The 15,806-nt window shown below is 35.8% G+C and overlaps 1 protein-coding gene across 2 annotated transcripts in view; it reads left to right on the top strand.

The window, feature by feature from the left end:
- Positions 1-11,631, top strand: part of LOC123869363 (protein O-mannosyl-transferase TMTC2-like) — a 127,566-nt gene extending 115,935 nt beyond the window's left edge. The window contains exons 6-11 of one of the 2 annotated variants that reach the window (XM_045912247.1): positions 1,616-1,701; positions 2,320-2,582; positions 3,052-3,192; positions 5,268-5,352; positions 6,379-6,557; positions 7,559-11,631. In XM_045912247.1, coding sequence (XP_045768203.1) covers positions 1,616-1,701; positions 2,320-2,582; positions 3,052-3,192; positions 5,268-5,352; positions 6,379-6,557; positions 7,559-7,726 — 922 coding nt within the window. In that variant the 3' untranslated portion in view covers positions 7,727-11,631. Of the gene's footprint in view, positions 1-1,615; positions 1,702-2,319; positions 2,583-3,051; positions 3,202-5,267; positions 5,353-6,378; positions 6,558-7,558 lie in introns of both variants that reach the window. The other variant, XM_045912246.1, reaches the window with a different exon arrangement.
- The last annotated feature ends 4,175 nt before the right edge of the window (positions 11,632-15,806 follow it).

Genomic DNA, 15,806 nt, shown 5'->3' with positions numbered 1-15,806 from the left:
CCCTTATGGGAATCGAACCAGGGCCTTTGAACTTTAAGACCACAGTGCTCAATACGCCAGGGAGGTTATAAAATTGTAATAGGTACCTATTTTTACAGTTGACTTTAATAAAATATGCAGGTACATGAACTGTTAACTTTATTATAATATTGTACCTACAAAATATATAGGTAATTCCAGTTAAAACTATTGCTAACTTCCGGAATGTGTATTTATTATTTTGTTCCGTTGTGATTTATAAATAATAAGAACGAATGATCGTACCGCATTGCATTAATATTAAACGTGGATAATGGATATTGCAATAACGCGGGTAAAGTAATAAATAAAAATTAACCAATGTTATGACTTACTATGTATACTTTCAACTGAATTACATTATAATTACAGGATAAGAAGGAAAGTACATAGCATACCTTCAAAATTGGCTGCTGTCCTGGTAGAGATTGAAAAAGTATAAAATTATTACAAAGTAGGCAAGGGATTAGGTATATTTTTCAAAACACAAATTAAATAAAAACCTTACTTTGTTATAAGATTGTTAGTTAGAAAACCGCCGGCCACAGACGCAGAGTATCTAATAAATACTTAGAATTAATTATTTAACAGAAAGGAATCATAATTTGCGCTACATTTTTCAGATGCCCTTTTTCAAATGAGCTATCATCACCACCCATATTATAAATACGAAAGTGTGTTTATTTGTTGGTTTGTTGATTTATTGGTTTGTCCTTCAATCATATCGCAACGTAGTAACGGATTGACGTGATTTTGCTGCATGGGTTAAGGGCCTGGCGAGTGAGATAGGCTACTTTTTACCCTGGAATATCAAAGAGTTCGCACGGGATTTATAAAACATAAATCCACCCGGACGAAGTCGCGGGCATCAGTTAATTACTATCATAATGTCGTCCATCCTAGCTTCAATTTGTAAAAGGTTTAATAGGAAATTGCTGAACATAACGTTCGCGTTTAGTCTAGCCAGCTTGAATAAAACGAGTCTCTTAACTTCTGAGTTGCTGATTAGCATATTTAATTAAAAAAGTGGTTTTCCTTTTGAAAGTTTAATTTTAAATTACATATAAAATTATCTCTTTTTAATACCCGAGGCAAATAGAGGGGTATTACAAATTTGCTCGCTTTGTCTGTCTATTTGTCTTTATGTCCGTCTGTGGTACCGTAGCGCTCAAACGGGTGGATCGATATGAATGCGGTTTTTTATTTTATTTGAAAGGCTGTTTAATCGAAATGGTTCATAGCTATGTTTAGTAAAAACGTAATTTCCTCAATTACAAGAGCAATATGATACTAGCTTACCCGGTATAAACGAATAGTCATATTACATATATTTATTATTTCCAATCCAGTGCATAAGTCTCGAATCAATCATTGCCATCTTTTACATAAATAAACATTTAATTTACATATTAATCTAACATAGTCATTTAATATAAAATATATTTTATGCTCATGTTTCTAGCCTACTAAAACTAAAAATTCTATATAATATTATTTATAAGGTTATCTTTGTCAAAGGGAATAATATTTTGTACGATTGCATCCTTGAACCGTGTAATACAAAAATGACTCCAATAAACTCATTTCGTTGTTTCAGGGGAATCCTACATCAAAACCAAAGACGATACGGGGAAGCTATCAAAAGTTTCGAGAGGGCAATCTACTTTCGACCTTCTATGGCATGTAAGTATAATATTGGAGTCTTATTGGATTTTTTGTTGGCAGCTTTTTGATCATAATTTTACGAAATAATTTCTTCAAAGAAAAAAAAAACTTCAAAGTTTCCAAGAAAATGTTTTACATTAATTTTTATCTCTCATAATTCTAGTAAACTATTAATAAGTTAGCTCAAAGGCTCAAGGCAATATTTGCCATTATAACGCCTCGCTGAATTATTGATAATTTGAACCAGCCTAGTTAACTAGAGCGCGCATTTAATGTTAATTATGAGATTTATCGATTTTTTTACTCTGTTTTGTTAATTATCCAATTTACAAGTACCTACTATAAGAGCATCTTAACACAAGGTAGGTACTATGCGATACTTGATTTATTACGAAACGAAGTATCTTTGTGAGAAAAAATTCACTAGTATTTCCACTTCCAATAACACGTTGGATATTGCAAATATTAGACTAAATTATAGTATTATCATATACTATAGACGTGTCATCGGATTGGATTAAATAAACAAAGAATCTCTCAATGTAAACAATATAAGGTTCGAATTATTAGTGTGGCCTCTAGATTCCAAAAAGTTACAAATACGGTCCGGTCTTAACATAGGAGTTTCTTTTTTAGTGGCATATGTAAATCTGGGAACTTCGCTAATGGCCGACGGTCGCTTGGCGGAAGCAGCGAGCGCGCTGCGAGCCGGCGCACGCGCAGACGGCGTCCGCATCAGAGACAGACGCGAGCACGACGCAGCCCGGGTGTCCGCACTAGTGCAGCTAGCCTCCCTCCATTCACAAAGGGGACACTGGCACAAGGCTCTCTCGGCTTACAAGGACGCACTGCAAATATTGCCCGACACGAATGCGCCAATTGTCGGCTGGACGCGACACGTATGTACCATTGAAATCCTTGTCCTGGCGAAGAGCCAGAAATTTTACGATCGGTTGGGTTCGACAAAGCGACAGTATTTCACAGGACTCAGCGTTGATTTGGCCAATAATTGTCAAGGGTTAATTTGACGCGTATAATTCAAGTGGTTTTCATAAAAGCGTTTCAAGATTGTTTTGTGAATTTTAATCTAAGATTTAAACGAATTGTGTTGACAGAATTTTGAAAGCGAAACTTTAGAACTTGAAAAGGATATCATTGAAAGAGACGTTTGGTTTAATATCCAGATGTCGTTTTGGATAAAATCGAATACAGAACTTGAGTAATAAGAAAAGAGTATGCTTGGTTATGGATCAGTTTTTTAAGGGTTTCGTTGTACATAATCAAAACAAAGGATCCATCCTGTCTATCCATCTATGTAATACAACCTAATGTATATGGACATAAATAAAGCTGCTATTTTTGATCCAGAATGTGTTATCAATGGCAAGTGAAATACACATGCAGCTGCATCAGTGGCCGCAGGCGGAGCACAACATCCTGTCTGCACTGGCGCTCGCCCCGAAACACGCAGCCACGCACGTGACGCTCGCACAGATTTTAGCTAGAAATGTAAGCATTGTACGTATATATTAGGAATATGTATTATACGAATATTAGGGTACCTTTCAACCGCAGCGGAGCGACCTTCTTCTTCCAGACCTTATCCCATGCTACGTGGGGTCGGCACAACATGTCTTTTTCTTACACTCTCTTCTGTCATCCATCAACGTATCATCTACCTCATACGCATATCCTCTTTCACGCAATCCATCCACTTTTTTTTGGTCGTAATCTTCTCTTTTTTCCTTCCACATGCATATTTAACATTCTTCTAGTGATATGACTCTCTTCCCTACGCATTATATGCCCATACCATGCCAGCCTATTACCCCTCATAATTTCTACCACTGGTGCTACTTGTAAACATCCGCTTTTACTTTAAAACTTCAACTATAGCGGAGCGATGCGGAGATTTTTTTAATCAGAATTTCCAAGGGATCTTTAAATCGCTTTGTGATTATGTCAGACCTATAATACCCAAAATAAATCTGAATCAATTTTAAATATATCTTTCAATAATAATCTTAATATGAATTCATAAAGTGTTTTCGCGGCTGAGGAAAGGCACCGCGAAAACACTTTGAAAAATTCTCACATCTGTTAAATTAAGTCTATAATGGGTAATCATTCAGGCTCGTATTTCCTCACTCCGAGCACACTCCATCTAGCGCTTAGTTTAACAATATTTTTTTTAACAAACATATCAAAGAATTATCTTAACTGACTGATCTATCAATGTACAGACAGCCTCACCAAGAAAAGTTCTCGAAATTCCACCTTTAATAGTTTTGGCTTGGGTTTTCGATCAAAAATGAAGAAGTAGGTACGTGTTTATTACCTTCCTACAATTCAAACAGCTGGATCTAGAAACTTGAGATGAATAGGAGTTTTTAAAACCTAATTCCACGCGGACGAAATCGCGAGCATCAGCTAATTCGTTAATAAACAAAGTAAATAATCACAGTCTATTTATAACATCAATGACGTCAGATTTTATAATGCCATTAATATTAAAGTTACTTTATATTTTTTAAATACCCCCGAACACGGTATCGTAGGTACTTGCGTAATTATGTATATTCACGCAAACGATTAAAAAATAAACACTAGTATATTAGTAGGTAAGTATATATTTTATCTTTAAATTTAGCTACATATTGGTACCACAGTTCACGATAGTTAGGGAACTTGTAACAAACCGTCCAGGCTACGACGTCACTGGCAGGCGTCAAATGTTCCTGCATTTGACGCTAGGTAGCCTATGAATCACCCGAAAAGAGTAGGGAGTAGTAGTAAGGCTGTTATAAGTTTGACGTGTGTATTTGTGTATCGGTGTATCTGTGTATCTGTCTGTGGCATCGTAGCTACTAAACGAATGAACCGATTTTAATTTAGTTTTTTTTGTTTGAAAGGTGGCTTGATCGAGCTATAATTGAAGAAAATTTGTTCAGCCGTTTGAAAGTTATCAGCTCTTTTCTAGTTTTTCTTATAGAGGTTTTGTGTCGGGGGTTTTTTAAATTTTGAGATATTTTCTTTGATTTCATGTCACTCATAGCCATAGATATGTCTCATAGCCTAATATTTGACATCCCGTCGAATCAGCAAATATTTCTTCATTTTTACCGAAATCGTAAATATCAATGGATAAATCACATTCGAATTTTCATCCCCTATTTAATCCTCACGTACATGTAATGCTCGTTCTTTCTTCATATAATCCTCTATTTAACCACTAGAATTTCCAAAAATCTTAGTGAGTACCCTCCCAAGTTAGCCCACTACCACCTTAGAGTGCATCATTAATTACCATCAGATGAGATCGAAGCCAAGGGCTAACTTGTAATCGAAAAAATAACCCTACCTACGTCGTAAAAAGAACCTATGTGGAAATTTTAAGTTTCTGACCCAAGCGATTCCAAGCTGTCCGTTGATAGCTCAGTCAGTCAGCCAGATAGGACAAGTCCTTTTTATATTAATAGAAGATAGAAGAAGTCTCGCTCCGACTTCGCACGGGTAGTTTTACTTGTTCTGTACTTATATTACCATAGAGATAAGAGAAACATTAAACAAAAGTTTTGTTGTAGGCAAGTAGAAGTATGGAGGCGGAGCTATGGTTTAAAAAAGCAGTTACTTTAGCCCCCGATGACCCATCGGTTCGAGATCAGTTTGGTAAGAACCTTCAATACCTAATCCTAAGACAATATTTCAGAATTTAACAACGGAATAGACGACTTTACAATGTAGTGCCAAAGAAGATACAGAATACATTGTTATAACAAGCGAAGAAAAAAGAAAACGTAAAGCTACTTTATTTGGCTAACTTTTGGTTTCCTTTATAGGTACTGGTGAAATTTTCGATTATTAAAAAAGGATTCAAACAATTTTTGTAGAGCTGGCGAATAAGATAGAAGTAGATTTGCCCCAATAACTCAATTTTACAGACGAGGCAAAAAACGAAGCTCAAATTGAACATGACGTGTGTTTTTGCTCGAAAAAGGATTTCGTGATCGTCTTCTATACATTAGTTACATTTAATATTTTGTGACGCTTTAAGAGAACAGAGATACGCACTAGTCACCCAGATTAGATTGAAGATTTGATCAAAAAGTCACGCGTTCGTAACTTCCCTCCACTGAAATTGAACCCCAGACCCTGACTAAGAAGCCGATGTCTTAACCACTAAACTTTAGCCAAACCCAGTAGACTTTCCTAATGCAAGCATTTTCAAGAAGTTTGGACTTTTCATAAATAAAAAAATATATACATCATCTTTACAGACCGCGCTGAGTTGGATCAAAATAGTTTTGAATAAACCTAGACAGCCTTAACTTCTTTGCTTGACTTGAATTTAATACAGGCAGAACTTTGAACAAGCTATAGTACCTCATCATGATCAACCCATTGCCGGCCCACTACTAAGCACGGGTCCTCGTCTCAAAGTGAGAAGGAAATAGGCCACGCTGGCCCGAAGCGGATCGGCAGACTTTGAGTACATGGAGAACTCTCAAGCATGCAGGTTTCCTCACGATTTTTTCCTTCACTGTTAAAGCTATATATTTGTTAAAGTAACTGAAAAGTTATATAGAGGTGCGTGCCCGGGATCGAACCCCCGACTTCCGATTAGGAGACGGGCGTTCTAACCATTATAGGCTACCACAGGTCTACCTACTGACATAATGATATTGTGTTTGTTAGGTATGTTCCTGAGGTCACAGCGGCGACTACGGGAGTCTGCAGAGCAGCTTGTTCAAGCCGCGCGTCTGTCACCTACTGACAGCGTTCGTGCCGCGTCAGCAGCACGGGCCCTTAGAGACGCCCGACGTTGCCGTGCCGCAGAGCGTTGGTACGCCAGAGCAGTAGAATTAAATCCTGATGTAAGTTTAGATCTTCAAGTTCACAGTATTCTCTGCAGTGCTTGCACGGAGGTATATCAAACACTGACGCACGTGCTGCTAGAATGCACGGCCGTGGCGGTACAATGTGAACGCCATCCCCAACCTCACTCTTGGAAGCCCTCGGCAGCCTGGGTGGTCTAATCGGCTTCTGGAGCGAGCTTAGATGGCTAGAGTGAAGTCTCTGGCGGGGAGGGACAACGCACGCACAACAAACTGAAACGTTTAAGTACGGATACTTGCCCCGAAAAAAGAAAGAAAGAAGTTCACAACTTACCAGGACCTTAACTCCCTTGTTTGAAAGCTCAAGTTCATCCATACAACCATAGCCAACGCTCCAAGCGGAAATATTGCAAAATTGGTGATACTGAATTGTTGACTTTAAATCACGGACCTTTAGGTTCATTTTACTCTGAAGTTAATATGTTTTGACGGTCGAATTCTATCAGCGTTGGTGAGAAGTAAAATCTCATACTATGTATACATATACAGACTGGAATAAATTATTCGCATGCAGGTTTCTTCAAGATGTTTCTGTCACAGTTAAGTAAGTGATATTTAATTGCATAAAGCGCACATTAAAAGTAAGAGGTGCGTTCCCGGAATCGAACCCTGAACCCCCAAGAGTTAGGCTCATGTCTTAAATACTAGGCTATCACCGCTCTAGTTATTTAGCTTTAAAATTACTGTAAAACTTTATTTTATGTTAATCACTGTAAAGCTACAAAGGCATCTACGATGTCGTAGCACTTTCGTAGCAAAACGTAGCACAATGATAGCGCCTTCTGCATAATGTTAGTGGTCGCACCCGCAGCGATCCCGACCGCCACCACAAAATTGGTTGCACAACCAAGCGGACACCAAGTGAGGTATCCTCTACAGAGCTGTATTTATTTTGTTGGTTGCGAGACTGGTTGCGCCGCCATTGGTTTCCTAGTGAGATTATGCCCTTACAGTTCTTACAGAGAAATTACTTATTACAGGACGCTGAATACCACTCAAACCTAGGCGCAATTTTGCATCTAAACGGAAAATATACAGCAGCAGCAACGTCATACCGCCGCGCCTTGCAGTTGAAGCCCAACGATGAGATAACTATCACGAACCTGAAGAGGGTGAGAGCTCTGATGAGCAACCAACGTAAAAAGTAAACACATTTTGTGGAAAATAGGATGTCAATTGCCAAAGTGTAGATTTAAAGCTGATTTATGAAGTACCTTTTGTTTTATTTATGCTTTAATCAAACGCAGTCAAACATTATTTGCGACAATGGGTCAGTATTGATATTATATCTATCTAATTTCTATGTACCTACACTATTGTAATTAGGTAATATTTCGATACCTCCCACGTAAGTTGTGGTATGTTAGTGTCTAATGTTTTTAACTTAAAACCGTCTATTTATTATATGTTGTACGCGTTCAAAATGAAAAAAAGGCTTAAAATACAATTTCTAAGTTCTTATGAAACGTATAATGTCAAGTTAGTCCACTTCCATCTAAGACTGTAAGACTTACAACCAGATGAGATCGTAGTCGTAGCTAACTTGTAATGGAATAAAAAAAAAACATACCTATCATAAGACGCCGCGGCGTAAAACATCGTTTGGAGGTTTTACAACTATTGAAAAATTGCACTTTTGGAAATACAACAACTTACCTGGGAGGTATTGAAACATTCTCCAGAAGACAACTGTCCTTTGACAAACTTACAAATCGCTTCCCACAGAAATCCGTAAGTGACGCACTGTGCACGAAGTTTTTGATTTTTCATTTGTATGACGATTTCATTTTACGCAGTAAAACACAAAGTTTACAGGTTTCTTCGCTATATTTTTTTTTATAACTTAGTTACGGAAAAGTTGACTAGGTTTAGAGATTGCATTAAGTTACGAAGCTATCTCTGGATCTTGTCGAATAAGCAGTCTCTGTGCAGGTTTAATTAAAGTTATTTACAGATAAAAGCTAAAAGGGGAATAGGAACTCCGTCTGTAGTTTGTATCTATTTTAATAGTGTATATCTCGCCTCTAACCTCCCTAGGGCTTATATTAAGCCCACGCGATATCCAACCCCTAATAGAAAAACGACCAAAGAACCTGAATTCCAGTATATTCAGTATTAAAATTGAAACTACACGCGATAGGCACAGTTTTATTTGCACGGCTTACCACAACGATGACGTCAACTGTATTTTAAAATGTGTTTTTTTTGTTATGTACTTTATTTTTTGATATACCTACTTAAAATATTCAATTTCATAAAGCTACTTCTTTAACATGTACCTTTTAGACCAAGGGAAAATTGTAATAACGTATAGCCATATCGTGATTAGTTAGTTCTTGACGAAAACATTATTTATTGATCGTGGAATTCATGTATAAGTAGGTAGGTAGAGGAGCCTTAATACTAATTTTATTATACGAAAAAGAGACACATTAGTGTTCATTATACCCACAATGTTTATAGATTATTGTTTAGCAACAGATCCTAAGGTCAAATCATTTTTATTTTCAACACATTTGTTGGATTACGAAAACAATAGAACAGCACCTTCTGAACGTAATGCTAAAAATATTATAAATGTAATATTAGTTATACTTACCTACTTCTACCGCGGGCATCCGTTAGTGAAGAACCAATTGCCAAATAAAGGTACCTTTCAGTATATTATTTACCGTACATAAAATAGCTTTTGTAAAATAAAAGTCAGGTCCTTAAGTAAAATATTGTATTAAGAACCTATAAATATAGTGTGTAAGTGTTAAGAAACTGTATATCAAAGAAGGAATAATTAGTTATAACATTAAATAATCTCCGTAATTAAATTATTGATGCACAAAGGGACTTTTTAATTGTATGCATACTTTTGTCTTTAATTGTATTTGTATAACTCGTGGTACTAATTCTGAATTTCAGCAAGGGTCTATGAACAACGCTATAGAAAGTAGTTAGATTTGTAAATAGATAATATTATATTACGAAGTGACATTTTATACGCGTGCAAATAATGTATTATGGGGCATAATGATCTTCCCTTTGTTTCAGAAACAGCGGGAACTTTTACTTGTTATTAATTTTTTTGTCTTCCAATATCGTTTCCTTGTCTATATTCAAAGGTTTAATAATATTTATGTAAAAGGCTAGTGTACATTATTTATTGAAACTACGTGTGTTGCGCAAGTTGTAAATATAAATTTACTTAAATGAAAGTTTCCTGTTTACCTATTAATAGTAAAATAGGAGTAAGAGTGACTAAAATAAAATCCAAAAAACGGCAATATTTTCAATGGATTTATTACTTTTAGTCATTACCTACTGTGAAACTGATATAAACAGTATATTTATTGCAATTTTTAGTTAAATCAAGTCACAAGGAATGGATTTTAATGCAACTTGCGCAATTTTAATACCTGCTAATTGTCTTGTATGTGTATAAAATATTTAGATGTATATTTTCTGCTGTCTTTAAACTGCTATACATTATTATATTTTATTAATATAAATATTAAAATATCAATACTTTAAACAGTCGTATATTTAAGCTTTGAAATCTGCAATGCTCAGATTTTATTTTTCTTATTCCTTTTTCTCATTTAAATAAAGTCGGAAACATATCTATTTCAAGTATTAGGTGATGAACAGAATGATTGTTAATTCGTGTTAAAATTGTAATATATAAAATTGTTGTAAATAAATATGACATAAAAGTTATTGTCATACATAGCTGGTAACTTAAAATAACTGAGTCTTTAATAATTCTATTTTGTCTCTTTCTTCTCACACCTGTGACAATAATTATAAATTACGCTTGTAGTAATTAAAGAATGCCAAATAAATTCATTTTTTTCAGTTAGTTTGCTATTCAGTTATATTGTGTTACTATTTTTTTTACGTTACTGCGAGAGAAAAGTTTATTTTTATGATTTTATTTTAAAGTTAGGTACATACGAAAATAATAATACTGAACATGAATAAAAAATAATTTATTACTATGATATAATTGATTTAGAATTATGGGGTTTCTTTTAATTTCAAACCTGCATAATATAATATTATGGTCAATCACACCATCAAAGTAATAAACGACACTCACTGAATTTGAAAGCTTAAGCTTTAAAATGTTCAAATTATAGAGTATTTCAAAAAAATAGAACTTTCTCGACATTAATATAAAGCATATTAGATAACTTATAGTTTAGATATTTTCCAAGACTATTTAGTTTCTATTGAACAACACAAGTTCATTTGAATTTTTTGATAGGTATAGTAAGTTTCGAGGGATCGCTTGTTAGATTAGTTCATTGATTCGCTAACGTTTCAAGCTTTTACTGTACCCTTAGCATGACCGAGTCCCGTTCGCTGTTCTAATCTGAGAGGGCGATATTACTCGTATCTCCACATTCAAGTTGTGAAGTAGAACATACAGACACTTCCAAATACAAGACATGAGAGTTTCACTTTTACCTATTGTAAAATATAAATATGTACATTATTATGACCTGAGGTGGGACCGGGACTTGAAATCACCTTGAAACACTGTCGTACGTTAAATGACAAACTGATAAGTGAGTTCAAGATTGGCGGCTTAAGTACCACGAAAAATTTTATTGTCTCGGCGGCGTCATGCTAAGGCTACAGACAAATGTTTTATTCTGACAAAGTTAGCAACTGCTGACTTGATATTTCTTTATAAATACTGTAATTTTTCTATACGATTTCGAACTATCATGATAGTAACTACGCCAGAATTTTACTAAGCCACTTTGAATTGATCTGATTAATTGTTGTGAATAATTTTAGATCAAAGATAGAAATAACTATTGTTTATTAATATATACGATAATGTACTTCCGTGAATTGATTGATTTATCTATCTATAATCTCTTAAGGTAGATTTACATAATATACTACGAACAATTTATCAAGGAATTGTAACCACTATTGTTTTTATACTAGTTATAATATGTATGTTCATGGTGTTATGCAAGTAAAACTGCAAATTCCCAAAGTGATATTATATGTTGGTAATTTTGTAAATAAAAGCTTCAATATTTTATATTTTGTACTTATTTTAACTTTATGCTAAAGCTTAATCTGGCCTGGCTTTGCGCAAAATCACTCGAGAGTCGAACCCGGAAACCTAGCATCTTGTAAATGCTGAGTTAAAGACGTTAATTTCCACTTGGGTCCCAACTAACTGCGTCAGCCTCACATGGCATTGGTTTACGGCAATGTGCCTAGTATGAATGCGCCTTAACCGAGGCAAAAGCACATCTTCAAGGCCACGGCCTCGACGACAACGGCAGGCGAGGCGAGAGCGTAGGCAGGTCGGAGCGATGATACACTCCGCATTCAATAATGCTGCCCTGTCGTCCACCTCGCTGTACAGGAAGGTGAAACTTTCATTTATTGAGGTAATAATAAAAAATATGCATTGAAACTACTGCCATCTGTGTGAATGGGTAGAGCCTAAATTTTATTATCTAGGTACTGATCAGGATTTGGGATTTATAAAAATGTCAAGCCATCTAGCGGTTGCTACGAACTACGATTAAGATTGCAGCGCCATCTCTGTGTTTTGGTACACTCTGTTTCAAATATTTATGATGACCTCGGTTGTACATCATATCTGATGTTAGGTATTCTATGCCACAATTGTCCAGCACTATATAAATGAATGCGTATTATCATAGCCTCGTTCCCGGTTGGCGCTCCAAAATAGATGTTCCCGCCGCCGCTCCCGCTATGCCTACCGCTGTCATTGAGGCCGCGGCTAACAGAAGCAGCGCAGTGGAAACTCTTCATCAACCGCGCTGCAAAACCAAGCAAACCCTGTGAGGCTGCGCTCACTGGGGATTACATTGCAAATTATATGCAACCCGGTTTTCTGTTCTTATAGACTACGGGGGTCCCTGCTGATTTATTTTTTTTAATGACGACAACCTACCTCCCGATCTTTTCTAGTTTTAGATTTCAGGAAAGCCGATTAGACTTCTTCAGTATGAAATAAGTAGGTACATAAATAGGTAGAGCTAGAGAAATTAATTCAAATAGAAAGTGACCCAATTTCTTTAAAATCCCCCCGAATAAACGAATTTTTATCATCATACTTACGTCAAACGGATTTTCAAATGCAATACAAATCTCGTTTATTTCATTCCATCAAGTCGAAATACTCGGCCCGAAATTGTGTCATTTACTACAACTAAAATTGCGCGTAGTAATACGCCTTTCAAGATTTCCGTCGCGATTAGCAACATTAACGCCAGGCCGTGTTCACATTTTGGGGCACTTTTTCGCAATGGCATTTCTAATACGCGACGGAGAAAAAGACGCGTGAAATAAGTCGGAAAAAAGGTACTTAGGCCACACATTCGCGATTTTCCTTTGTAGTGACGCAGCCTCGACGCTTCGTAATAATTTTCCCCGAAGACATTATTTTCCATGGTTCGCGCTCACCCTTGTGCCATTTGCTATATCATTCATTTCCTACTGCGGTTATTAATGTAATATTATATTGCTATCAAATATATAATCCTATAAAATATATCATCCATAGACAGCGCTATTAGCCATACCTAAATGGTTTTATGAAATAGACTTATTGGGGTTTATTCTTTTATGGGGATGAATGATGTCAACGTTATAGGACCTCATTTCATTCAACTTCGTTCCTTTAGCCAATTGTACTGTAAGAGTTTTCCTGAGAAATTACCGGAAAACATATCTGTAATGTGCATTTAATATTAATTATAATAATTAGAGTAACTTGGTAGTTTATGGCATAGTCCGTTCTGCTTATGGACGATACACAAAAGTAATTGAATCTGCATCTAGATTATTTGCAGTATCATCTAGGTTAATCCACCTGCAACCCAAATAGGCAGGTAGCCAAGATTTTAATGCAATGGCTAACTACGGTCTAAGACGATCGATGACTAGGTAAGCCTAAAATTAATATTGCCTCGTAGCTATGCGGTTACTAGCGTAATTTGGTCAAATGAATAGTTTCTACTGTATATTGATAGAAATAGGCGTTAACATAGGTGCATTAAATGCTTCTTTTGATACATTAGGTACTCGATGATATCCACGACTTCGTCTGTTTAGATATTTTAAAAAGATCCATGGGACACTCTTTGATTTTCTGGATTAAAAATTTATTTCTATATCAAATAGTAGTTCGATTCAGCGGATGGGTTGTAAAATGGTAAAAGACAGACACACTTTTGCATTTATAATATTATACACATTAGTACCTATGGATTTTATTATCAAATGTATTGATAGAACTGTTTGCTCAAGAATTCGTTGACTATCTGTATATGTGAGTGAATTTCTTTTTTATTAAATGTAGTTATTACACTGAAATCTTCTAAGAAATTAGAAAGTATCGGTACACTTAGGTAAAAAACGCGTACCTACTTAGTGCGACTTTGTTATAAGCTCCCAAAACTCCCACGCTCATGTTCATTAATGTTCGCAGGTTTTGCAAAATGGATTGTTAAATTTGTCAAATACATCGAATATTTGGATAAAACCTCTTACTCTGGATTACGTAAATATTGTTGTTAGTACTATGATGATGTTCGGAAAACCGATAGATGGTGAGCAGCTGAAATGACGACTTTACACGGAAATCACACCCATTACTATTTATAGTTGGACGCTGACATCAAGCAAGTTACAGAGAGCCGTCGCATTGCACTGAATACAGGTGGTGCAAGACTGATGCTATTGGCCGATCTACAAGAGATCTTTGTCCAGCAGTGGAAGTTAATTACGACAACGATGATTGTGATGCTCGTAGTAAACTATTCCCAACAAAGACTGCAGCTCGATAATATATTGTAATTTATACAAACTAATTCCGCCAGTACAGCGCAACAAGTAAGTACACGGACGGACTTCGGGATTTACATTGAAAAGAAACATAGAAGCCTGACACCGGCTCGGACGAACGGCGTGTCGCGATTCATTAATATTAATCGTCAAACCAACGGGCAACGGCCACTGCGCTCACTTCATGCATAATTTCAGTCCTTCGTTCTCTGGGAATTTTAATTACTGGTCTTATTTAACATCGCAAGTTCGTTTGTTAGCTCTAGCAAGCGCTAATTAAATTAGGGTACGGTAATTTTTCAAATGACTAAGGTCTTTTAAGTTTTTGAAAGTGGTCGTATCCAATTTTTTATTTTATTAAGTATCAACCCACTCAAGTTGACAAGTTAGCTCCGAAATATTATGTCTTGGTGATAAGTGACATAACAGTCTAGATGGGAGCGGGCTAACTTGTAAGGGGGTAGTTTCATTAAACCGTACAAGGTACTACTAAGTATTCTGGCCGTACTTACCTCTCTTGGTTTGTATGTGGTATTGATCGTACCGGAACGCTAAATCACTTCCCGTGACGTCTTTTCCGTTTTGGTGATAACTAAGCCACGGCCAAAGCCTCTCGTCAGAGCAGACCGGAGAAAATTTAGGAATGATATAATATTATTCTTAAATTGTCCCTGTCAGGAATTGAACCCGGGGCGTCTGATTAAAACAATTAGGTATAACGCACATAAAAATATTTTTGTACACAATTCTTGTTACATGGCATCAATTTATGCAGAATTTTCTACCTTTTAGGTACAAATTATTCGTACAAAACCTACATTAGAGCTACATTTTGATGAAAATTTATTATTTAATTCTTGGAATCCTAGCTAGTAGGTATAATTAGGGAAACTAATACATATATTATGAAAGAGATACTTAAGTAGGTAAGAGATACTATCAACTATATCACCCTCAGCTTAAACTGAAGCTTGAAAACTTAAAACTTCGCCTAGGAAACTAGGACTTCGAACTAAGAAAGAATTTTCAGAGATTCAGCTAGGTGGATCAGTTAGCAAATTAATAAAACGATTGTGAAAACACATACCTACCTAAGGGAAACCACCCAATTTTCGCAGATGAACAAATTATTAGTATCAACATTAACTATTCTCAATTCAGTTGTTAAAATTTCACGCATAGAGGTTGGAGACGTTTTGTCTATAAATTACCAATCGTTTATGGTATAAAATTACCAAAAAAGGAGACTCAGACAAGACTTTGGGACGGTAGTATATAAAAGAGCTGTTTACTTATTCAGTCAAAACAATATTGTTTGAGGTAATAAATAAATATCTTCTATTTTGTACCTTTTATTTTATCGCAAAAGGTATCACGGTCAGTTTGTGA

This window comes from Maniola jurtina, chromosome 11 (assembly GCF_905333055.1).
Source record: "Maniola jurtina chromosome 11, ilManJurt1.1, whole genome shotgun sequence".
NCBI classification, from domain to species: Eukaryota; Metazoa; Arthropoda; class Insecta; order Lepidoptera; family Nymphalidae; genus Maniola; species Maniola jurtina.
Note: the sequence above shows the minus strand (reverse complement) of the source record. Positions and strands in the feature narration are given on the sequence as shown.